The 24776-nt window shown below is 40.2% G+C and overlaps 1 protein-coding gene across 9 annotated transcripts in view; it reads right to left on the bottom strand.

Moving 5' to 3' along the window:
* LOC128030726 (E3 ubiquitin-protein ligase RNF220-like) overlaps nt 1–23447 on the bottom strand; it is a 120217-nt gene extending 96770 nt beyond the window's left edge. For all 9 annotated transcript variants that reach the window (XM_052618605.1, XM_052618595.1, XM_052618662.1 and 6 more), the window contains exons 1-2: nt 23298–23447; nt 13551–14388 (exon numbers count right to left, since the gene is read on the bottom strand). In XM_052618605.1, the coding sequence (XP_052474565.1) occupies nt 13551–14199 (649 nt within the window). In that variant the 5' untranslated portion in view covers nt 14200–14388; nt 23298–23447. The remainder of the gene's footprint in view (nt 1–13550; nt 14389–23297) is intronic.
* Between the last annotated feature and the right edge of the window lie 1329 nt (nt 23448–24776).

Below are 24776 nucleotides of genomic sequence, written 5' to 3'. Positions count from 1 at the left end.
GATCAGAGAAACGACAAACAACAAGCGCTACTCTACCGGCATTGTAGGCTACTCTTCCAGGAAACAGACCTCGTCCTCCATAAAACGCACTGCACACATCTGAATATTTGGGTTGAACTGTCCCAGAACAGTGTTGTAAATACAACTTATCCACTGATTTCTAGTTGTGTCCTCTTTTAAAAGACCAAACAAAGTAGCTTATCTTTCAAAATGAAACACACAGTGTCTCCACAACATGGTGCCGGTGGCAGCAGCAAGAATAAAAGTTAAGCCTTCTTTCTTCGCGTGAACATTTGGGCGGCGTTATGCAAATCTTCCCACATCATGATGTAAACAGTGTTAAAATTAGCTGTTTTAGGTAGGCGTGGTTGACTCTTACATTTTATAAAGAATAACTCTTTGGATTTGAGACTCTTTGCAACTTTACAGATCTTCTTTATGCACCAAGAGCTTGTAACACTCCAAGGAGAAAAGAAAAAATTAAATCACATCATATGACCCCTTTTAACTGTAGTAATATTTTACAATGTTAAAGTTTTACTGCATTTTTGATCAAATAAATGCAGTCTTTGTGAAAATAAGACTTCTTTTTTAAAAGGGGGGGGGGGGGAACTCACCGACCCCACACTTTTGAATGGTAGATTAATACAAATATATAACCATAAAAAGTTGGTTGCTGAATGGCTAGTCAATTAGTCAACCAACATAAATTATTAATAGCTAAAATCACAACACAAATGTATAGTATTTCGATAAGAAAAGACATAATGACACATATACTGTATATAAAAAGGGCTCTATTGCTATTTCAAGGCCTTGCAGAGAGATTGAATCTTAAAGGAAGAGGACCATTTAAAAGGACATGCTATTAATCGCAGGGCTACAAATGCTACCCACAAATGGAGCACACTAAAGGAGGCCATTTCTGACTGAATGACCATTGACTGGGACTTGGGAAGAGGGAGGAGCCAAGGATGAGAAAAGAGAGAGACAGAGAGAGAGGGTGTGGGTGGTCCGGGCCTCGCTGGTCCCGGGCTGTTCTGCTACACTGAGGACAGCACAGGGGAAGTGAGAGGAGGGAGCCAAGGTGGCAAATGAGAAGGGAAGGTGACAAGACATCAGGGAGAGTGCAATGAATTATTTATGAGGCCACTGATGGACAGGCTGAATAAGAGAGACAGAGAAAGGGGGAGACATAAGGATCAGTGAAGGGGAGGGGTGGTTAGTAGAAACCAGGGACTCTTTCATGCATTGCACACACATATACACTCATATACACACAGACAGACAGACGCACATACAGAGCCCGGCCGGAGATGGGTCACTTTGATTATAACAAACCCCCAACATAAGGGTGCGAGCCTCAGAGAACACAAAAGATGTGTGGTGTGTACATGTGTGAGCATATGCACACGTCTTGCCTGTCCCTTCGCAGATAAGAATGTAGCGGGCTTAAAAAAATAAAATAAATAAGAGGAGTGTCACCATTTTTCACAGGTCCTGGCCATAAGAAGACAGTATGTTTAACCTCAGTTCCCTGCTGGTGCTCTGGGCACATGTTCAGGGTGATGTAGTGCTGAGAGCTCTGTGCTCATGTGACCGCTCCGGAGGTGCACTGTGAAGGGGGCTAAAATAGGTTAAAGCTGGGATGATGAATATTTAACCCTTGTAGACGGGCAGTGGTTAATTTGTCAGGTCCGCTGGTTAAATGCCACCATTAGCATTGGGCCCAGATATTGACGGGTGGAGGCTGGAAGCAGGGATGATGGATGTAGAACAGGCCAAACCAGACAGCCGGCTCATCACGTCGGTGTATCGACAGAATATTATTAACAGAGCAGCAGAGCATGCTACAACAGGTATAAGGGCTAGAAAAGACCCTCGAGGGTGGACACACCAACACACACTCCAAAAGAACACACACTCACTCAAAGCTTACAATTTACACACACTACATGGATATTCTTGTATACAATTTTAAATAATATTAATGAAACTTATGTAAAATATATTTTTCATACTTTCAATACTGTTTATCGAAAAGACAAATATAACATTGAAAAGAAACAATCATAGGTTGATGTAAATGTGGTGCTGGATTTGAGACATCCTGGTAAAATTTAACGTTTTACTATATATTAATGTTTTTATTATATTATATTATTATATTATATTATATTAATATTATATATATATATATATATAATTATATGAAAAAGCAATATATGAAATATTTAATACATTATATATTAAATTAATAAACATATCTTGTTATAAATATTATATTATATTATATTATATTATATTATATTATATTATATTATATTATATTATATTATATTATATTATATATAATTTAAATAGAAATAGAACAGGAAATGATGGTGGAAGGTAATTGTTGCAAGCCACATTCAAACTCACATTACTCACATGAGCACCCAACAACTAAACCACGACTCCAACCTGACATTAATTTTACTCTTAATGCAATAAAGTTGAAACCCCAAAAAAGTAAACACTATAGGGCAAATTGTTTTATTAACCATTTTTCTTTTTAATGTTTTTACTTCTTCGACACCTTTCGGCATCATGTGGCTTGGGGTGAGGGTCATGTCAGTGCTGTTCTCACAGACACAGGTAAACCTCCTCCTTTGCTCCACACCCTGCCATTACAGTGCACAGCAAACCTAAAACCCCCGCCAAAACATTTCCCACCACACGATGAGCCTGAGGAACGCAGATGTCCCGGCCCACCATGGTGTCTGCCCAGACCCCGCCAATTGGCCTGTTACCACAGATATAACACCAGGTTTCTGCATGAGGCCATTTCTCCCCAGACACCTGCCACTGGAGCAGGCTCATAACATCCCTCCAGTTGTTACTGTGACATTGCCGCAAAGACAGGCAGTTTTAAAACCTCCAGTTTACAGGCCCTTCTGCTATTCACACAGTATATTCCACCATCTACATCCGCTGCTGATGCAAACGGCCTTGCACTGTTATTATGAGAATATAGCTGGAGTCGTAACAGTTTGGAACACATTGCCTGAAAATCTACCAAGGGAAAAAAACAAGAATAATAAAACTGGCTTTCTGGCGAGGCAAAAAACAAGTCTTGTATTTATTTGTGCATCATTCCGTGAAATACAAACACATCTGAGAAAACGAAGTGAAACATTCCTCTGTGTTCAACCCAGCTCGGCAAGCCATTGGTGGCAGGTTTGACGAAGACTGACTGAACAAACTTGTCTCAAAAACAAGCCTCTTTTCTCTTGTGCTGCAAGTAAACCATTCGCTCTCTTTCTCTCATTCTTTCTACCTACGTGTCTATCTGCCTTTGGCTATGTTCACAAGGTCATTTCATTTTATAAATGTAAAATATATTTTTTAGCCATGAGGACTTCAATATGCCACATTCAGTGAAAGACAGTGTCGCTTCAGTTTATAAACAATCTGCATGGGAACATAAACATAAATAAGACTCTAAAACTGGAGTGAGATCGGTATTCTACTGCTATGTGAACGCAGCTGTCTTCTCTTTCCTCCCGTCTCTCTCTCTCTCTCTCTCTCTCTCTCTCTCAAGGCTTAGTCTCATGTACTGAAGGATAGACTCGCTCTGAGATGCGTAGGCCCTGCTCCCCCGATACTGTTTGTTTGTACATGCTCGCTTTGTTTCCCTCCTCTCTGCTCCACAGATCTTTACATCTCGCCAGACACTTGTGTGTATCACCAGTAAACAAAAGGTTAAAGGAGACATGCATGGAGGGCCAGCATGAGCCCTCCTAAGCCCCACAAAGCAAACTGGACACACATGCAGACCCCAAAAAAAATGAGCAAAGTTAAAGCAAAAGGCCCTACATGAGGAGCATACACGCTGTCATATATGTGCAAAAAATGGTCTCATATGGATCTGCAAACAGGGAGCTGGAGGAGAGTCGGTGCTTTTTGATTATTTACAGTTGTTTGATGTCCCACATGAAGGACAGAAAGGAGACGTGTTTAACTTCTAGAAGAAAGCATCATGCTGTGTCCGAGCCATCCGACCACTATCACTAAACCCCACTCAGGCTGCCGCTTGTTAGACAGAGCACTGGAAAAATCAATATATCTTTGAATGAAGGTCACAGGGGTGACTGCTTTGGGAAAAGTGACAGATTTGCTCTCTTTTGCTCTCTAAGCCCACCCCCCTCCTCCTCCGGACCCCATTCGTAGGCTCGACTGTTCCCCTCCTCTACCCCCATTTCCCCAGAGGCGGATGCCGTGCATTCTGCCGTGGGGATGTGGTATTAGACAGCCCGTATCCAAATGGCACCCACAGAGCCGCTCGAGCACAGGAGCCAGGGGCCAACATGACTACAGGATTACACAGCAGCAGGTGTGAATCACAGCTTAACTAACAAAAGCACACATATACACATACACACAAGAAGTGGGGGCTCGATAAAGAGGGACTTCAGATTAGCCACTTTTAGGTGCCATTTTCAGTGGCGACAATTTTCAGCTCGGCAGTGCTGAAATTGTCGGGGTCTCGCGCCTGCAGGCGCACAGCCACCGAGCTGAAAATGGCTGACCAAAGGGGGTCAGTTATTTATGGGCTTTCATATGGGTGAAGTGGAGGGTGTCTCTGCAAAAGAAGACCCCCCCCCCCCCCCCCCGGGAGGAGGCGCGGTCAAAGAGCATCAGTGTTCTTTGATGTGTCACAAAAATAAACTCACTCTCGACTTGCAGAAAACACAGACAGGAAGAGCACTTTGTGCATGAGATCACTCGAAACCGTTCATTTTTTGTCTGTCCAAAACTGTATCGCTCATACTGAGTAAACACAAAAAGGAACAAAGAACAGTAATAAAAAACGAATTAATCAATAACCCTGCCACCAAATGAGATGAAACTGAGGATTGCATCAGACTTCTTAATGGCAAAATCTCTAAATTTCTGTTGCGACTTTTTTTTTTTTGCTTTTTTTTTTGAGACTTTGATGATCTATCTGTAGTACAAACTGTGGTAATGAATTAACCTTTATATTTATTTTAAATTATTTTAACACATTCCTCTGACTTAGTCTAGTAATAGAAATGATTGAATCTTTATTCCATTTTTACCAAAAATTAGAAAGTGTTGCCATTCGTTATGTGTACACTTGTACAAAAAAAATGCATTCATGTTTTGCATTTATACACATTCTGCGTTTATTCATGTTTTATGTCTTTTAAATGTTTTAAGCATGTTTAAAAGATATATAATTAGTTATTAAAAATTACCAATCAATTTTTGTATGGAGCATGATCAAGAATTTTCAAGTTCAGAAAAGGCATTAAGTATGAACCTTTTACTCATTTCCATGCATTTATTATTATTATTATTCATTATTAAATCATCTTTTGTATTTAAAACTATAAAACTATTGTAATATATTTTGAGTGGTTTTGATTATTTTTTTATAAAATAGGTTTAAAAACCTAAAGTACGAGGGTGCTAAACTGCTAACAACTCTGGTTCAGTGATAGTCTGAGATGCATACGGTTTAATTACAGCACCATGCCTGGTGCCAGGATAATATGACCATGGATCCATGTTCACTAAATGAAAGGAAGAATAAAAAGGAAGAGTGAGAGAGAGACAGAGAAAGAGGGAGGGATTGGAGAAGAAGAAGATAGGCCCATTTGTAATGTATACTACAGGAGGCATTGATGATTGCAATTATCAAATAGCTGTTTTAAAAGGCCATTGATTGGTGTCATTAACTCAGTGAGTGTTTACTGATTGCTGCATTTCCACGATCACTCATGCTGGGCGCTCGCGCATCTGTTCAGATTAGCCCTGAAGAGGAGTGGGCCATCAAAGGATGGATATAAGCTCACACATGTCCAGCTGGCAATGAGTGTGCGGACACACACCGAATTTGTGCACACACAAATGAATAAATCACACATAAAGTTCTTGCATGCACACACACTGGCAGAATTCTCAGACAAACAGAGACTGGCACACAAAATGCTGTGCATCTACTCATGGCTACTATATTTAATTATGTCAAAAGCCTTATTAGAACACAATTTAGAATGGCGGCGTAACCCATCATAATAGAAGTGGGGGGGGGGGGGGGTGGAGTTCTTGAGTGCCTATTTTAACTGTTTTCTCCCAGGCTGCCTGGCTACCAGCCCACCCCCAAAACAGCCCTCTTTATTGGCATGTAAAAGTCCAGCTTCATGGGCCTAGACAAGACAGACCAGACTGTCAACTGCAAGAGTGTTTCAGCTTCCTGACCGCCCCAGACACCGGCCATTTCCCTAACCGCACACTGCCACGGCAACCAGCTGCCACAAGTGCTCTTATCAGTGGGACGCCTCCCTGTCAACACAACAAACAAGCCCCTACTGCCACCAAACAAGCACCCACAGAGAAAGAGAGAGGGATGAAAGTGTAAGTGTAAGAGAGGGAGAAAACAGGTAAGACAAATGCTGTCCAAAAGTTAAAAAGAAAATGCAATCTTTGCAGGCAGTATACAGAGGTTGGAGAACAACAAGGCAAATTTACTATGACATCCCACAGTCCTGTTCGTGCAATTTGGCGGATGGTAGAATGAACGATGATAGTTTCTAACAGATGTTAAATAGCCAGTTTTATTATCCATAATCTATTGTTAACTGAGATAGAATGAAATAATGACAGACAGACAGACAGACAGACAGACAGACAGATACAGTGTGCAGTGAGGCAGCATCTGTTCTAAGTTACAGATACCAAAGAAAATAAGAGGAAATAGGAATGAAACTAAGGGGGACAAAAGACATATATTTGTTTCATGATTTCTTCTCACCCCCTCACTCAACTCTTTCGTCCCCGACCACGTCTTTCAAAATAAAATCCCCCTTCCACATGTCACTTCCAAAATAACAATGCGGTCACACCTGAGAGGGGGGCGAAAGATCTCTCACTCTCACTTTCTCCAGCACAGCTGTAGCTTAACACGTCCTCTGAAATGTAACCGCGGCGGCAGACACGATAGTCGACAGAGTCAAGCGGCACACAGACAATCAGGCGCAGTGACAGGCATTGGATTTAAATATGAGCTAGCTGCTGCGAGAGGATGCACAATTAGAATGCAGGATTGGATCAATAGGCGTGCTGACAGATGGATTACTAAGGTAAATAGATGATACATGCTGCTAAATAATTAATCAGGCCCCTACGAGCGCCTGGACAGAGAGTGACGGGAATAAGGTACAAAATGGCAACACTTTCTAATGTGTGTGGGCTATTGGCATTCTGGAAGACCGTGTGTGTCTCCATGCAGATTCTCCTAAGCCACCTTTCCGCCTCAGGTCTCACCGACCGGTAATGAGCAATGATAACACACACTCGGCCCTCTCAGAAGCAATAAAACAGAGCTGGAAGCTTTGTTACCACCCGAAAACAAGCTACAAACTGCTACAGGTATAAAGGCTTATGGTGCGCCTCTAGCTAATGCTAATGTTCAGAAGAAAGCGGAGCTTACATTAAAGACATTTCTCATGCAAGATGTCGCTTTGGATGCTGTTGTTTTAATCCGCGACAGTTGCCTGAATCTCCAGGAAAGCCCCCCAACTCATCCCGTTCAGTAATCACTTGTGTTCAATAATTCATATTTAAGGGATGCAATAAATATATATAATATGTGTTACTTAAGCCAAGCCAGCTTTTTGGAAACAAGTCTGTCACAGTAGACTGCACCCGCACATGAAGAGAAGATTAGATTACTGGGGGAAACAGTGAGGAGGGGTGAAGGAAGAGAGGGAGAAGGATAAAGATGTGGTGGTTGTGAAGGGGTGAGCGGGCTGGCTGGCTGTGGTGGGTCTGCTGTGCTCTAGGTGGTGAACCTGTTAGCGAGAGTGAAGTTTCATCCCCTACCTTTTTAAGGGACTCAGGGGGAAGAGGCTTTTCAGCACATCTGCATTAGTCCAGGATGGGGAGGAGGGGAGTGATCTAAAGCCTGATCTAAAGGCTGTTCCTGGTTGCCGGTGGCCCGGAACTAAACTCATGGTTGACGGAGGGCCCACTGTGGTATCATGACCGGCTCCCTGACCCTGGGTGCATGAGCAGAACGGATATTAATGCCAGCTGTGCGGTTCTACAGGACTCAGCGGACCGTTTTCGGCTTGCTTTTATAGCAAAGTGTGACATCACCACAAGGCCCACATCCAGGCCATGGGAACAAGCCTGACCTAAATCCTGGGTGCATGTGTGTGCTTGACAGAACCCCCATACAGCTGCGTGTACACATCTGCCAAGAGCATGGAAATCATTTAGTTCACAATGCATAATTTTAGTCTTTTAAACCACAAATAAATTAAAATAATATGCAATTTTTATACCAAACAAGTGTGTTTGTAAGCCACTGTATATTCATGGGGATTGCGCTGAGGAGTAAAACCATCACGTCCAACATTAGTTCACTCATTCACTCTGATACCAGCTGTTTGTCTGCAGAGGATGCAAGCTTTCTTCTCATTTCCCCAGTTCATTTCCCTAACAGTGGCTCCAGCAGCCCGCACACACCAGCCTGTGTCCATTTCAAGTGGGCCTGCCAACAAAGCTCAGGCAGGAAGCGTTAATCCTTGATCTGCATCATGCCGCAACAATGGCTCGGCCCCACACTCCCTCACACTGCACAGAGCGGTCCAGCCATGGCCTGCTGCACTGACACCTGCTGTCTTTTGCCAAGAGTGATCAGAAGAGAGAGCAAGATGGATCACACTCTTTGCTCTTCTGATCTGCAATAAAGTAATTCGTATCACTCTCAAATGCCTCTAAGAGACTGGGTTTCAAAATAGAGATGAAACCTAAATCCCCTAAGGTTGGTTGCAAACAAATGTTTGCTATAAAAACTTCCAGTTTTATTGCTCTGTTAAGCAATTGTGAAGATACAGAGAGACAGAAAGCTAGACTCCTAGACAGACAGAGATAGATAGACAGACAGAGATAGATAGATAGATAGATAGATAGATAGATAGATAGATAGATAGATAGATAGATAGATAGATAGATAGATAGATAGATAGATAGATAGATAGATAGATAGATAGATAGATAGATGATTGAGAAAGAGAGATGGAGAAGCTGGAAGGGAGGGAGAAATGTATGAAGGGTGGAGGGGGCACTGACAGGGAGACAATATGAGAGGACAAGCCTTTTAACATCTGGGTAAGCACAGACGAGCAGCCGCTCTGCAGCCTAATTATTAGAACACTCTTACTTAACTTAACCTCGTCACTAGACCGTGACAGAGAGAGGGAGGGAGCAGGAACTAGAGCAGGAGGACAGATGAGGGAGGGAGAGACAGAAGGAGGGGGATTTTTGCTGGGATGACAATGTTGATCTCCTTAACTATTTCCCTGCCGGAGAAGAGCGACGAGCAAGAGTGTTGGCTTGAGGAAAAAGAAACCTAAAAATGTTTCTCTTCCACTCCATGTATTTTTCATTGTTCGATAATAGCAGATTTCCTTTATTATGATGTATCCTGATGCATTTGCCACTTCTGCTGCAACTGTTTCCTAAAGTTTTCAATACACCCGAAGGAAAAACACACACAAACATGTCACTGACATCTGCTCTGAAAAAAAAGGTAAAAAAACAGCAACTGTGTGTTTTAACAGCTGTCAGTGCACACTGCTCTTCAGAGCTTTTGAAAGTGAAAATACGGCTGAATAACTATGCACTCTGACAGATCTGTGCAGCCCAATCGAAAAACATGAAAACAAGAATCAATCACACAGACCGAGTAGAGAGGGAGGAGAAAGAGAGAGCAGGAGAATGAAAAAGAGACAGAGAAAGAGCACCGGCAAATAATTAAAGGCTCAAACCCAGAGGCTGACTGGCAACTACAAAGCCAGAGAGTGACAGGGAGGCGCAATGCAAAAATAACCATGCTTGCTAACACAATGCATCTCGGCGCTACTTCTCAGGAGCCGTGTAAATTAGAGGACGAGTCCCTGCCAGGTTTGCAACTGTAAAAATACATCCTCATGACTGATGCCCTGACGTGTTTGGGGACGATACGAGAGAATATTTTAACGTGTTGATGTGTGCTATAATCTGTGCTATACATATATCTACCCGAGCTGAAATCATTTGAAGTTCAGAACAAGTGTGTGGAAGCTCCACAGGGAAGGACGGGCGGTCGGTGGCCCTGCTATAAGACCAGCTCGCTGCTGGGGTGGTGGGGGTTAAGCACGGAGCTGCCAGCCACCGGGTTCCCTGTAAATCAGCGGGGATTTATGGAGACAGGCCCACACGGCTCACGGAATGGTCACATCAGGAAGGAAGCCTGTGTGGCTGCACTCTGTTGTCTTAAGGATTTTTTCCCTTTTATTTTAGCTGCTCAGGAAGGCAGCTGCAGTCTGCGTTTCAGCTCACAACGCTGCTGATTGCTCATCCCCTGCCTTTTATTGTTTTTTATCTTTCTTTCGTCTTGCTCTTCCTCATTCTTTGCCTTCTCTCTTTCTAAGACTACATCTCATGTCTTATTTTTTCTGTAGGTCACACTGAGTATGGAACCAGGTTACACTGTAGCAGTCTCTGTTTATCCCACACACACACACTTTTCTCTGGATGTGAAGCTGGGATAGCTGTCCTGGGTCAGGTTCACTGCTCGGCTCTGCTGTGCTAATGTGTGCAGGGAGAAGGCAAACAAACATGCTCCAGATGTAACACATTCACACTGGGAAATGAACACACACACATACACACACACACATACATCAAATACTAGAGACAAAATTCCACGGTGACCATAATTTCTAGTAACATAGTTAGTCATACTACTCTAAATTCATACCAATGAATTATAATAATAATGATCGCATTAATATTAGACTATAATATTGTACTATAATATTTCTAATATTTTTTTTTCATACCTTTAATTTATTTATAAAATATAATCAAATCTGAAGTAAATAATAAAATCACCCAAAAATACATAAAAAAACATTTTCAATTATAAATGTTACAAATATTAAATCTAATAAATTAAATAATTAAAAAAATATTCTATATACACAAAACAGGTAACCAGATTTGATTTAATTTGGTTACAAATATGGTTTAAAAAATTGTTTTTGTAAGGGACACATTCTATTCACACATTGTTCTCCTTTCCATTCAAAAATAATGAAAACATCATGCTGTGAAGCTCTAGATGTGACATGTAACTCTTGTGAGGAGTGAGACTATCTGCAGGAATTGTCATCATAGGACTGTATCTTGCCAAGCTTTCCTGCTCACTAGCGTAGAGGCTGAGAATCGCACTGGTTGCAATACAGTGCAGATTTGGGGCTTAATGCCCAGAGAGAGGATAGGTCTCCTGAAGTGACAGCCAGTAGCAGAGTAGCCAGTCAAGGGGAACCCAATTTAAGGCTCTTCTACAACACTGCTGGAAATTCAATTGCATTAGAGCCCTTGGTGGGCCTAAGGTTTAATCTAATTAGATTCAGCTTCAAAAGAGAGGAGGAGAAGGAGAGAGGCAGAGAGTGAGAAGGCAAAACTGTCTCCCACTCTCCAAATCATTGTATTTTCTTTCTGTGTGTTTTTTCTCAAGGCTGAGGCTTTCCTATCCCTTCCGCTACCCTAATCCCCTCTCATTTCAGCAAGAGAAGCCGCTGCTCTTATCTGATAGTATGAATGTCAGATTAGAGTCCATTGAGGGACTTGGATTATACCTGGATTGGCCCTCGAGAGCCGCTATCTGTGCTTAATCTGAGCTGAGGGTGAAGGTGTTATAATTCCTCTAGCCGATCGGACCGGCACTGTATCGCTGCTTCCTGTGCTGCTGCTGGTTCAAAAACGCTATGGTGGATGTCTTAAAGAGCGCTCTCAAACGAGACCCCCTCAGAGGAGAAATTCTAGATGAGCTACTGGACACAGTTTCCTCTAGTCTGTCTCTCTTCCTTCCTCAAACTCCTGCCTTCCTCTCTCGTTTCTTGTTGGGTGTCATTCACCTCCCAGCCTGCATACTGCTGTTTTCATCGGATCAGTCTCAGCTCGCCGCCCTTGTCTCTCATCTGTTCGATCTAGGGTGCTTCCATCTCTTCCTCTCTTTCTGTATCCCTCTCTCGCTCTTTACCCTGCTGCTGCCTCCCTGTTGAACTATAACTCTCCCCAAAAGAGCGAATTTGAAAATGAAAAATTTCAGAATTTGAGTGTCAGTGCACACAAAAAGGTGATTACAAATGCTATAAAGTACAGTTCTTCTGTAAGAGAGAGGAATTAAAAAAAAGAGAGATTGGCAGAGAGAGGCATAAACCAATAAATAGACAAGAAAGCTGGGTAAAATAAACAGGAAAAAATGTCTCATTTAATGTATTACATAATCAAGTTAATGGATTAGCTAACTTGAACTAACAATGAGCCATATATTGTTTTACAGCATTTATTAATATTTGGTAATGTTAGTTAATAAAAAAAAACAATTTTTTATTTATGTAGGTTTGTAGTGCATTAACTTATGTCAATCAATTAATCTTTTGACATTAAACATATTAGTTAATGTCACATCGAGTAAAATTAATAAATGCTGCTGAAGAATTCCTCATTTTCAGTTCAAGTCAATTAATGTAGTTAACTATTTCTTTTTTTTAAATGGAACCAGAAAACAGAGACATTATGTAAACATTATGAATTCATTCACATTCATGTGTATGTCTCATTTCATAGCAATTGTCTTCCTCTCAACCTCAGATTTATTTGGAAAAAACATATTGAGAATGAAAGTGGTTAAGAAATAGTTTGTAGAACTCTCTCTCTCCGTCTGTGAGTGTGTGTGTGTGTGTGTTTTCACTGGGAATCCTAATGTATTTGAGAAAGAGTGGTGAGGTTGGATTCCCACAGTAATACCACTGGACTTCCGCTCTGCAGAGGTCTTATGAATCTGTGCACACATTTCAAATTTCCACACCTCCAAAACGCACACATACACATTCATACACACACTCTCTCACCCAAGAGAAACCTCCATTTAATTTAAGAGTTTTATCTGTTGAATTGATCTGCTCTGTAAGACCGGTAGGACACACTCTCTAAACAATCCCAAACAGTTTGACTTGTGAAGTGGGACACACTTTCTACATTATGGGGATAATATAGAACATATAGAAATGTATAAGTTAAACATATGTGTGCGTGTGTGAATTTAATTGGTTTTATTTAGTATTCTTTATTCTTTTATTTTTAATTCCAATTGTTTTTTTAATCAGTTCATTATTTTAAATGTTTTTCTAAAATCACTCTAAACAAACTTTAGTTTAATTAACTTTAAGTCTAACCTAAAATATGTTTTAGGTCCATTTGAGTGTGGCTAGCTTATGTAAAAAGAGACAGCAAAACAAACAATATGTACAAGACAACAAAGGTTGTCAAACTAATTTTGGGACCTTATTGCTAAACAACCAAAAATATCCATTTTGGGATCTAAAGGTAGTGGCAGACTCTTAAGTATCGGAGTTATTTGTACAGATGTAACACAGTTAGCGGACATTAATAGTGCACTTAATGAAAAAAACACGTGTACTCACAGCGCTCAATGCGATCCTCCGGACTGGACGAGGTTTCTCGGTCCGACAGCAGGCCTGACACTGCGAAGATCTTCTTCCCCACATCTTCCCCGGCTTTGTGAGCGTTAGGCGAGCTGGAAGAGATCTGAGCACCACCAAAGTCATACTCTTTTCCTTCTGCGTCCGAGTAGCGCAGGTGCGGGGAGGCCTCGGCCTCCAGGCAGCCCTTTAGCCGCTTGGCTGGGGTAAAGGCGGACTGGTATCCACCTCCCGCTCCATCTCGGTCCTCCAGAGGAGAGGCAAATGGCCGGAAGGCCCCAACACCACTGTGGTTAAGCATGCTAATGGGGGAGCAGTCCAGATTTGGAGGGGCAAACTGATGATGGAGGTGTAGGAGGGAAGGAGGGAAGTCCCTATTGGGGAAGCCTGGTGGTACGGCTCCCTGTCGGTGGTACATGGAGGCGAACGTGTAGGAACCGTTGTTGAAGGGAAGGTGAATATCCTTCTCCACAGAAACCGGCACGCCGAAGGGGCGAGGCTGCTGGCAGGAAATGGAGGCATCGCGGCTGGCCTCCGCTGTTGATGCTAGGACCATAAGCGCTGGGGATGCTAATGGGTTGGGCAGGTAGGAGGAGCTCTCCATTTTAAAAGCTGCCCGGTGCAAGTCCATTTTGGAGACCGGGCTGGGGTTTGGCGGAGGCGGGGATAGGGGCGAGAGCAGAGGGGTGTGGGGGAGGGGTGGAGAGAAGAGAGACGGGGGAAACTGTATGGGCAGAATGGTGCAAACTTTTACACTGTCGACACTCTGGCAGAATCAGGGGTCGCTCTCACTGGCAGCTCATCCTCGATGGTCTTCCACCTGAAGAAAGTTGAACAGAGCAGGAGTTAAACCACTTAAAAACACTCTGAAACTCTTGCCTACTTTTCCCTTTCAGAAATAGAAAGTTTCTCCCATAAATCTGAGGTTCAGATCACATTTAAGCCTATTACTCCATCTCCCTGTCTGCAGAGCAGAACGGCATCTGAGACAGATAAGAGCCATGTGCTGATCAGATAAGAGTGCGGCCCTGCTCATATGAACACCCTGCACCTCTGCCTCCGATGGGATTCTCATACTGATATCATATCAGCCTGCCATCTGCACAGGAAATTTGACTGAATGAATAAATTAGCCGCACTTCACCCCATGACCTCTGCTGCAGGCAGCCAAAGAGCCCGAGAAGAAGCCCTGGAGGATAACATTCAGTGATTGGCAAAAGTGTAAGTGAGTTTAATGAAAAGCGTTTTAGCAAATCTGTCTATTTGTGCACTTGTGTGTCTGTCCGTCATCACCAATCTTTTGAGGTTGACCCGAAGTTAAATGGATATTTAACGTATATAAAAATCAGAAATTATTTTACTGCTCAAACTGCTCAATCAAAAACGATTCAAAATTACTCAAAATTACAAAAAAGGTAAAAAATATATGTATTTTGATTAACATTGCTTCTTTGAGCACAAAAGAAAAAAAAAAGAAAAAAAAAAAAAAATATATATATATATATATTATAAATTAATAATTTTATTCAACAAGTATGCATTAGTCTAAATAAAACTGACATCAAAGTCATTTATTATGTTGCAAAATATTTCTATTTCACATAAATGCTGTTATTTTGAACTTTCTATTCATCAAAAAAAGTTCTGGACAAAACTTGCACAGAATTAAATAAGTCATATTTTTAAGTAATATTAAATTAAACACAATATTTCATGTTTCTGCAATAATATTTCACAATATTTCTAATGTTATTGTATTTTTGATTAAATAAATGCAGCCTTAGTGAGCATTGTCTTAAAAAAAAAAAAAAAAAAAAACTTACCAACCCCAAACTTTTAAATGGTAATGAATGCTGTGAGATGTCACATGTAAGTACAGAAAACAGAATTTAATCTGTGCATCTGGAGAACAGGCCTTCTTATTCAGAGTAATTCAAATAGATGGGCCTTTAGACTATTGTCACGGCGAGGCCATTTCAAATGCCACACAGAATATCAGGCTGCATCAAAGAAACTCTTGGGGAATTTATTAGAGCATTTTTACAGATATCAGCTGTCCAGAACACTCATTCGAATCAATTTTAAAACTCGATCTACACACACACTTTGCTAGCCCAGTAAAAAGAGATTTACATTATCACATACATGGCAGGGGGATGTGTGCTGTTTCCTGTCTGTAGAAAATGGGTTACACTACACCACTTGATGCTGTTGAGAACCCTAAGAATCACATTACGTTCCGTCTTCTCACTCAGCCTAGCTTGGAAAATAGCACCTTGAAAATGCACCAATATCGAAAGCTCTTTTTTATCCACTCTCACACTCATCAGGGCCTCGTCGCTGTATCGAATCTCTCCCCTCGGATAACCTCTAAAAAATGAGTGCGGGTGGGTGTTGATAGCAAGGTAATACAGTGATAAGTACCTGGATATTTCAATTTTATTATCATTACCATCAGCGCAGTCAGGCAGTGTGAAACTGACAATCCAATAAAAGGACACAGGATATCCCCCAACGGTGCACCAGAGAGAGAGAAAGAGGGGGCATAACTTGGATGTGTGTTGTACAGATGTGCTAATCATTTCTGTGGCTGTGGCCGGTCTGCCTGGTGCCCCAGCTACACACACGCACAAGAGCATGCACCAACTGAGAGCCCAGTGTCCCAGAGCAACCAAAGAGAGCAGTGAGTCAGCCTGACACACACTGACACGCCAAAGAGTGTGTGTGAGCGAGAAACAGAGACTGTGCAATGTCCACCATTACTCTTGTCACGCTTCTTTCCTTCCATCTATCAATCTTTGCAAACAAAATCAAAGATTCAAGAAACCATCTTAAATGAGGCAAAATAAAATCCATTTCAAATTGCTCAACATAGAAATTAATCTCTGTATTGCAAGAATTAAAAAAAAAAATTATTTGAATGACAAAGTACAAAAGCTGGGGTTGATATAAAATAACAACATAGACTAAATAAATAAAAAGGTAAAAATAAATACATGTTATTAAATTTTAATTTAATAATAATAATAATAATAATAATAGTTAATTCCCCCAGAAATGTACATTTAAATTTCATTATGCTATATTTGTCACAAGTTAAAAATTGTGATTGATTATCCATGAATAAAACAAATCTGTCACTTAATAGTTGCAGTGATCCAGCATAAATCTGGCATTGCATTTCCTTTTCAAATTACATAGTTATGATATTGCAGTGTCAGTTGCCGTAATGAGCCGTGTCTCCCTCAGAAAGTTAGTGATGTGAGGAAACAGAAAGGGTACAACAAAGACAAATAAGAAGTTGTCAACAACACATTTCCTCAGCACAGCTCTGGGGAGCAGTGCAAATGAATCCAATTCCTTCGAAAACAAACAACTGTCAAATCTGACTGCAGGGAGAAAATGCAAAAGTTTCGGCGGAGGGTGTCCCTCAAACCGCAGCTCCTGCTCCTCTGCCTGTCTGTCGGTATATTTAGAGATTGTCGACAACCGTGAAAGTGCCACTCTTACATTTTATTACAGGACAGGGCAGACACTGTCATTCAATCCCCTCAGAAAACAAACACATTCAAACCCACACATCTCCAACTGTCTGAGCAAGACACCATGTGAGGAGACAAAAACGGCAACAGTTACAAGAATGCAGACGACGAAAGGATTTCAAGCTAATTGCTGCTCCAAATTAACCCATGCCAGCCATTTCTCACACTCTTTAAACTTTCACTGAAAAGCTTCCAGCGGTGTCAAAGAATCTGATGTGGTGTGAAGGCTGTTATGCGTGCAGTTGCTAAAATGGAGAGCCCTCGAACGACGTCGCAGGAAATGACACTGGCGCAGTATGAAGCACATTTTAACTACTTTGCTCTTGAAAACTTCCCAAACGCCTTTGTCTGAAGGGTCTCAGCAGCACTCCAGCACTTGTTATGCTTTTTAATCACCCTGGAGGGTAAATTTATGTTTATCCACAACAGTCTACTTAAGCATCAACTTGAAATGGCTGTCGTCAGTCACACAAACACGGCACTCCAGTCTTTCCTCAGATTGTCAATCAGGGAAGCGGCGTTAAATATTTCCGGTGAGGAGGGTAAAAGGTGCTGCATGGATCGCCTGGGCTGCATTTTATCGGGAGAGGATGGCTCACTTAGTATTCTGCAAGGAAGCGCTTTTGGACCGGAGGACAGTCGATATTCATTCACCGTCGGCTGGCCTGCAACTTAGGACCACGCAGATAATATATCCTGCTGAATTAGAATCAAAGCCCTCGTGATATGAAATCTTCCACAGAACAATTCAATAACATGCAGCAGCTGCGGTATGAGACAAAAAAATGAACGCCTGCATCCCGAAGACGTGAAAGTGAGATTTAATGACAGACTGAGAACGCATTGAAGGATAATGACACTTGGACATACAGCTAACTAAATCAATAATGATAGTACAAGCTGTGCCTCAACACTCCAGTTCACTATCAACAAATAAATTCCCCACAGTGTATGACACACAATAAAACCCAGCAATAAATAGAGGTAATCAGTCACTGCTTTATTGGATCTTATCACCTGCATAAGTATACCGAGGGCCTGCCTCTAAACTTTCGCAACTTTTTTTCCCCCCAGACAAAATTGGCACGATTTACTCTCGGCTTAGAAAACGTGCCACTCGGCATGAGCTGTCAAAATAAGTGAGGATTTGCTTTTCAAATAAAGCTTTGCGGCGGGCACCGGGGAACATTGATTCATTGTGAACAAATTTAATTTTAAAGTTTCCTGTCCTGCCTGCCCTATTCATTTCAGGGGCTGATGGACTGTTTGTCTCATCCAACCCACCTGAGCCAGCTAATTCCTCACTAAGCCCAGATTATTTGCAAGGTGTCTGGATCCTCTGTGTTGAGAGCCAGGACTGGACTGCTAAGAAGCCACGGCGACACCAAACCACCCACCCACCTCACCACCCTTACAGCTGTCCACTGCTGCCTGCCACTGTGTACTGAGACAGAGCGAGAGAGAGAGAGAAAGAAAGAGACTTCACACTGTTTTGATTTTGCATGGTTTGAGCACACTGTTTGCCAACCAGAGATTCGTCAATAATAGATAACATAGCACAATGCGAGCACTAAACTGCCTGAACTTGATTAACAAGATTAATTCAACTAGTTGGCCTCTTATTCCAAGTTCAGTCCCACAACATTTTCAAATCGAGTGAAATAACAGAATTCATTTCATGCTTATCCTTCTACAAATTTGTGCAATAAAAAATGCATTGGCTTACTGTAAGAATAAAACATATAAATTCTAGATATCTATATATATAACTGGTGTAAGAGCTGTGTCTCATTCCTAGACTAATGTTCAGTGGGAAGATACCAAGCAACATTCAGACGAGCACAGAAATATAGGACTCTTATTGATCCCAGGCAAATGCACTGGTAATGCCTTGTGAGAGAGGCTATAAAACTAACTTATTTTACAGCTCTAAAACTCACATCTAAATAAAAGACAGCTAGGTAAATCAAAAAAGAACTACACAAACTAGCATATATGAATCTACAATTAGCTCAGCTCTAACAGAAATCTCGTTTTGTTTATTTGTCATAAGTTTTATATTTATTCACATATGACTTTATATATATTTTGTTATTTGTTGCAATATTATATAAGTATAAATATCTTAATGTTCTTTTGCCCGTCATAATCAAGAGTGCGCGCGCAGCCAACGCCCCACTGAGTGTCTCTGCAATGGCTGAGCAAAAATACAGTTTATCATAAGGTCAACGCGCAATTTATTAAGTAAATTAGCATTGATATTATCAATGTAATTTAATAATCAAAGTTATTAATTAAAGTTTAAAAGACATGATAAAAAAAATCACCAATGAGCAGAACTACAAGCATTAAAAGCAAATATATATATATAATAAATAAACATAACGTAACTCTTAATAATAAAGAAAATATATGTAGTTTATTGTATGTATTTTGTTTCTATTTAGCATACAAATTAGTAAAAAAAAGGACGAAAGCGATGATCAGTGTTTAAAAACCTTTGAGCATCAGCAGATTTTATTCAAAGGCTTTGCTGCGGTTGGGGCGCTTTACCTAACAAACAAAGTATCGCTCTCACCATAAAATTTCAAATGTTCCGCCTCGGAACTAAATAAAAAGGTACATGAATAGGCGTGTCTACACGCTTCAAAACATAATGGAAGGGGACATGGTGAAGTTAAGCAATCCAAAGACTACTACACCTGATTATTTTCATCTTTATACAACCGTCCAAATGCTCGACAAGTTGAAAAGAATCCTTTAAGGACCACGACCTTTCTCTGTGCTCAAACTGTGGTATTATTTGTAGATTATTTTAATTACCATACCATGGTACCATCTGCATGACAGATGAGGTTTCGGTGAAGTGTTTATTAGCACGTGAGAACATAAACACGCACGAGGGCGGGTGGGTACGAGTTAACGGGGTTAATTCTAGTTTAATTCCTTGGGAAACGGCACGTTTGTCGATAAAGCCAATCTGAGAAACGCGTGCTTCATTTACTTTCAGTGCGCGGTGTCGGTTGATTTTCCTTTTGAATCCAGATCAGAAAGTCTTTCTCAGTCACATATTATTGTAAGTTAGAGTCGCAGAACTTCTTGTTGTCTCTGTCCTCGCTGTCTGTGGGGAAGGACGCTCTCCTCTCCTCCTAATTGTTAACAAGAATGAAAACGTTTGATTGCGCTTGCTCTTTTTTTTAATGCTACAAATCCAGATTAAAATAACTCTGACCATTGATCCGGCCAGTGGAATCGACATTAATTTTAGTTCACTTCTCACTTTGCACAAGGATCAATGGGAAGCAATAACAACTGACATCTGCGCTGAAAAGGACAGGGCTGAAAACGCAGGGGTGAAAATCGAAACGCTGACGAATAAATCATCTACTACTTTTCTTCCATTGCATCTAATTTTCTGCCATCCTGTTATCTCATTGGAACTCGTACAGAACTATTGTGTTAAATAATTCGGATAATTTTTTTTAAAATAAATAAACTTTATGGGTTGAAAACTTTAAAACAGCCTGAAAGAATGGCAATGCGATGTTAAAGTTTTGGATGCAGGAGCAGGGTGCAGTGATTTAATTTGGTTAATTTGCTTTTAATTAATAATTTTGGTAAAACGGATTGAACAAACATTCAAATAGATTGTAGACTATTTCAGAAATCGAAATGTTTCTACTGATGTTTTGCATAATCCTCCATGTATAATTAGCATGAAAATGAATTTTAAAAATAATAAAAAAATAAACACTCAGGACAATATAGCTAGTGGATTTCACAAGGCTCCTTATCTCACTGTCCATTACTTATATTTAGCATAAAATCTGGTTTAACATATTCCAGTGATTTTGGCTCTACTCGCTCCATTACAAATATCAATTAACACACTTATTTTAAAAGACATTGTAATCTTTGAGGACCATGATTTCATTCTGTAAAGCTATTTCTGAGATTCAAAAATATAACCTTGATGTTATTATTTAAACATCTATGTAATCATCAAACACGGCCAAATGAAATATTAAGTGTAATAAAAAATATTTATGACTAAAATCTACAATTAAATATCGAGCAAATTAAGCGTGTAATTGTGAAAAATGATTCGGTCAGTCTGAATGAAAGCGCGTAGCCTAAATAAAGCGCGTGCATGTCCTGTAGAACAATTTAAGAAATAAACAACGAATGAAATTTTTTTTATATAGATTTGGGAGTAGCCTACCACACATTGTTTGTAGTTGTCGCTGTTTTAAATATAAAATATAGGCTAAAGTTATAAATAATAATTGAGAGTCACTTACAATATAAACACAGTTGTAAAGTGCAAAATAGTTTAATATTTACTGCACAAGGCCGTAATGCTGGAATAAAATAATGAGCTAATAACCTCGCTCTTACAAATGCAAATTCACAAATGAAAGATATTAAATGAAATAGGCTGATTACTTAACAGCGAATATATACTGTCAATCTAAATATAAATAATTAATGTGACTGGGAAGAAGAAAAAGTATTAAATGAGAATTTTATAGAGTGTTTATGTAGCGCTGTCCTAACACTAGAAATATTAAATAGATTAAATAAATCCATAATTGTAAACATACTATTAAGCAAAACAGCTACTTGAAGACAAGTGTTTTGTTGTGATGGCTTATTTTTTATTTCTAATATATGTTTTTTGTTTTGTTTTTATAAAAAAAATTGATTAAAATAATGTTTTCATAAAAACAGACTATACATAAATTAGTAGAATTATTCAAATTATTGAAAACTGTAAATAATAATAATAATAATAATAATAATATAAGCAACGCGACAATGTTTTTAAAAAAACTGTGGATATTATACACTTAAATAATAAGCGTTAGACAACAAGTCTTAATCTGAGAGTTTTGTCCAGAATTTTCCTTGACAATTCTATTAAAAACTCATGAGCACAGCGGAAACACTCCCGTGTGTGTTGTGCAAATTGTAGCGACCCAAACAGGTGTTTCCTTGTTTTCTTACTGCACGGATTTACTATAAGTGCACAAGTCCCGTTATAAGTGCTATCCAACTAACTGCTCCGAGTAGGCCTATAGTTTTCTTATTTAACAACCATTGACAGAATAATTTAAAACTAAACATTTTTTTTTTATTAACACACATGCATACTCAGAAGAAAAATAAAGAGTGTAACGCAGGCCAACAGTCTATTGTGGTTTGAGAAGAAAATATAAATTATCCGCAACATTGGTCTTGAGCGCATTAATTCCCACTCAGATTACAGACTATAAATGGAGAGGACTATAAATGGAAGAGTAAAATCTTCACTCACAGGAGAACTTCTCACGTCCACTACCAGTCACAAATTAGTTGGAAGCGTAACTGAACTACCCAAGAAGCTGGTTTTAAAGCCCGGTCTGCACTGACAACGATTGGTTATTAAATGTTAACCCACTAAACATCACACACGAGCATGTTATACCGCAGGCACGCGTACATTATCACGGGTATCATTATAACAAGTTCCCTTTCAGTTCCATTAACCAGAAACACTAGCACTGACCTGCCTAATTTCCCACGACATTAGAAAGCGCATGTGCAAGAAAATATTAAATCAGAGTTTATGTGAATCGGCATTATTAAAAACGTTAGGTCGTGATAAAAAAAGATTGTTTAGGGTCATAATGTTTTATTTGTTAATTATATGTACACATGTTTTAAGCGTAATAAGTGTTTCTCACAATCTCAGATGTATGGCAGTTGTCCAGAGGTCAAATGCGCAATTTAAGCCAACTTTATCCTGATGTTAAAGTCAAAGCTGGGTTAGCTGCTGAAATGTTATAGGAGTTCAGCAACTCTTCCTCACTAAAAGCGAAGGAGTTCCATAAACGGTCACTAAAATGATTGCCACAATCAAGCCATTACGCGCGAGTTATACATGATTTCTGATAGAAGCTCTACTGAAATAATAAAGTTGTGCATCATCACCTTACCTCAATTTCCAAACAACAAAAAGCAAACAACAACAATAACAAATGCCGTAAAATCCCGGAGCAAGAGGCAGCCACGTTAGGGTGCGTTAAATCAGGCTCAGGGTCACTCATTAGACAGTCACATAAAACTAGATTTCTACACAGAAACATTAGACACATTCCCACGGGATCATAAAAACAATCTATGGCAATACATTTAGAGCACTTACGTTGTTTAAAAAAAATCCCTGGGAAGGTTTAGCTGTCCTTTTATCCCCACAACTGAAACTTTTCGAAATAAGCGAGCGAAGATCACCGCGAAGCATGAGAGGCAAAGTATAGTTGCACCTCGAGGAAAGAACGTGAGATGGTCCTCGCGCGTCAGACAGAGTTCACCGGCTCGTATCGTGCGTTGAGAGTTGTATCAGTTGCATGTACCGATGAAAACGAGTATGCGTTCAGTAGCAAAGTAGAGACGATAGGCAGAGATTTGCTCAGAAGTGGAAACAGTGTTGGAGGTGCAGTGCTGCCGCTCAGCGCCAGGTTCGCTCATTGACTGACATTCATTCTCTCCTCCTCGCGCGCTGAGGACCCTGACCCCCCTTCTCCACGCTCCCGTGGGGGATCTCATGGGCTGTTTTGTGAGCACGGAATGAATTATCCCCTCTTTTCACCATTTAGAAGACCTAGAAAATGACGTCCACCGCAAAACAAAAGATGTTTCAACACAGCGCCAGGTCTTTACAGAAATAGGTAAGTGTGCAGCGTCCCATTGCGCACCAGGTTGCTCGCGAGTTTAGCTATTTTTAGTCCATATAAGTAGCATAGAAGTATTTTAACATGTTGTAAAAAGAAATAGTAGTATACTTGTTGATTATTTTTGCACATACATGCTACTGAAGTTGAATACGAGGATTTCCTATTGAGAACATTTGTCCATCTACAAAAAGGAAAACGTACGTTTTACTCGTTTTTTATGTTTTAATATTAAACAAAATGAAAACGAGCATAAAAAATCTACTATGATATAATTTAAACAGCTTTACTTAAACTAAATGGCAGTTTATTGGTAAACGTTCAAACAGTAACAGACTCCTATGATCGGCACAAAGCAGAAATCCACCTGCTGGACGGAAATGGAATTACACTTTGTTTCGGCCTCGAGCTGAGAGCTAATACTTACGTTGTAAACGATGCTCTTTTCTTTTCTAAAGAAGTCAGTAGAACAAGTTTGTTGTATGTGTTCCCAGGCCAGAGTAATATGAGGGAGTGCAATGTTGGGGTGATGGGAGGCTAGTAGCTATACATATGTGCATTACTGCATTACATTAGCACTCTCTTGTATTGCTAATGACCTCCGTTAAAGCATCAGTGAAACAGAGGAGGAAATAGCCCATCCATGTCCAAGGTCCCTTTCCTTTCAAAATCAAATTTCAGGCCTGAGTCTCTTAACATGTCTCTAAATGGACTGGTGTGGATTGGTGAAGTGCTTTGATGACAGCTCTTTTTACCAGGCTTAAGCACAAATCCTCTCCATTTCCAGAGCCCCTTGATTTGATTGAAATTATTTTACATTCTCTCTGGACTGTATCAAATATCAAAACATATTACTGTGACTTGATTGAATCCATTACAAGCAAAGCAGGGACATTTATAAATCTACACTTTAGTCGATATAAAAGTTGAGTTAGCCGGAGAGCTTCATCCGA

This window comes from Carassius gibelio, chromosome A2, assembly GCF_023724105.1.
Source record: "Carassius gibelio isolate Cgi1373 ecotype wild population from Czech Republic chromosome A2, carGib1.2-hapl.c, whole genome shotgun sequence".
Classification (NCBI taxonomy): Eukaryota; Metazoa; Chordata; class Actinopteri; order Cypriniformes; family Cyprinidae; genus Carassius; species Carassius gibelio.
This window is presented reverse-complemented; position numbering and strand designations above follow the sequence as displayed.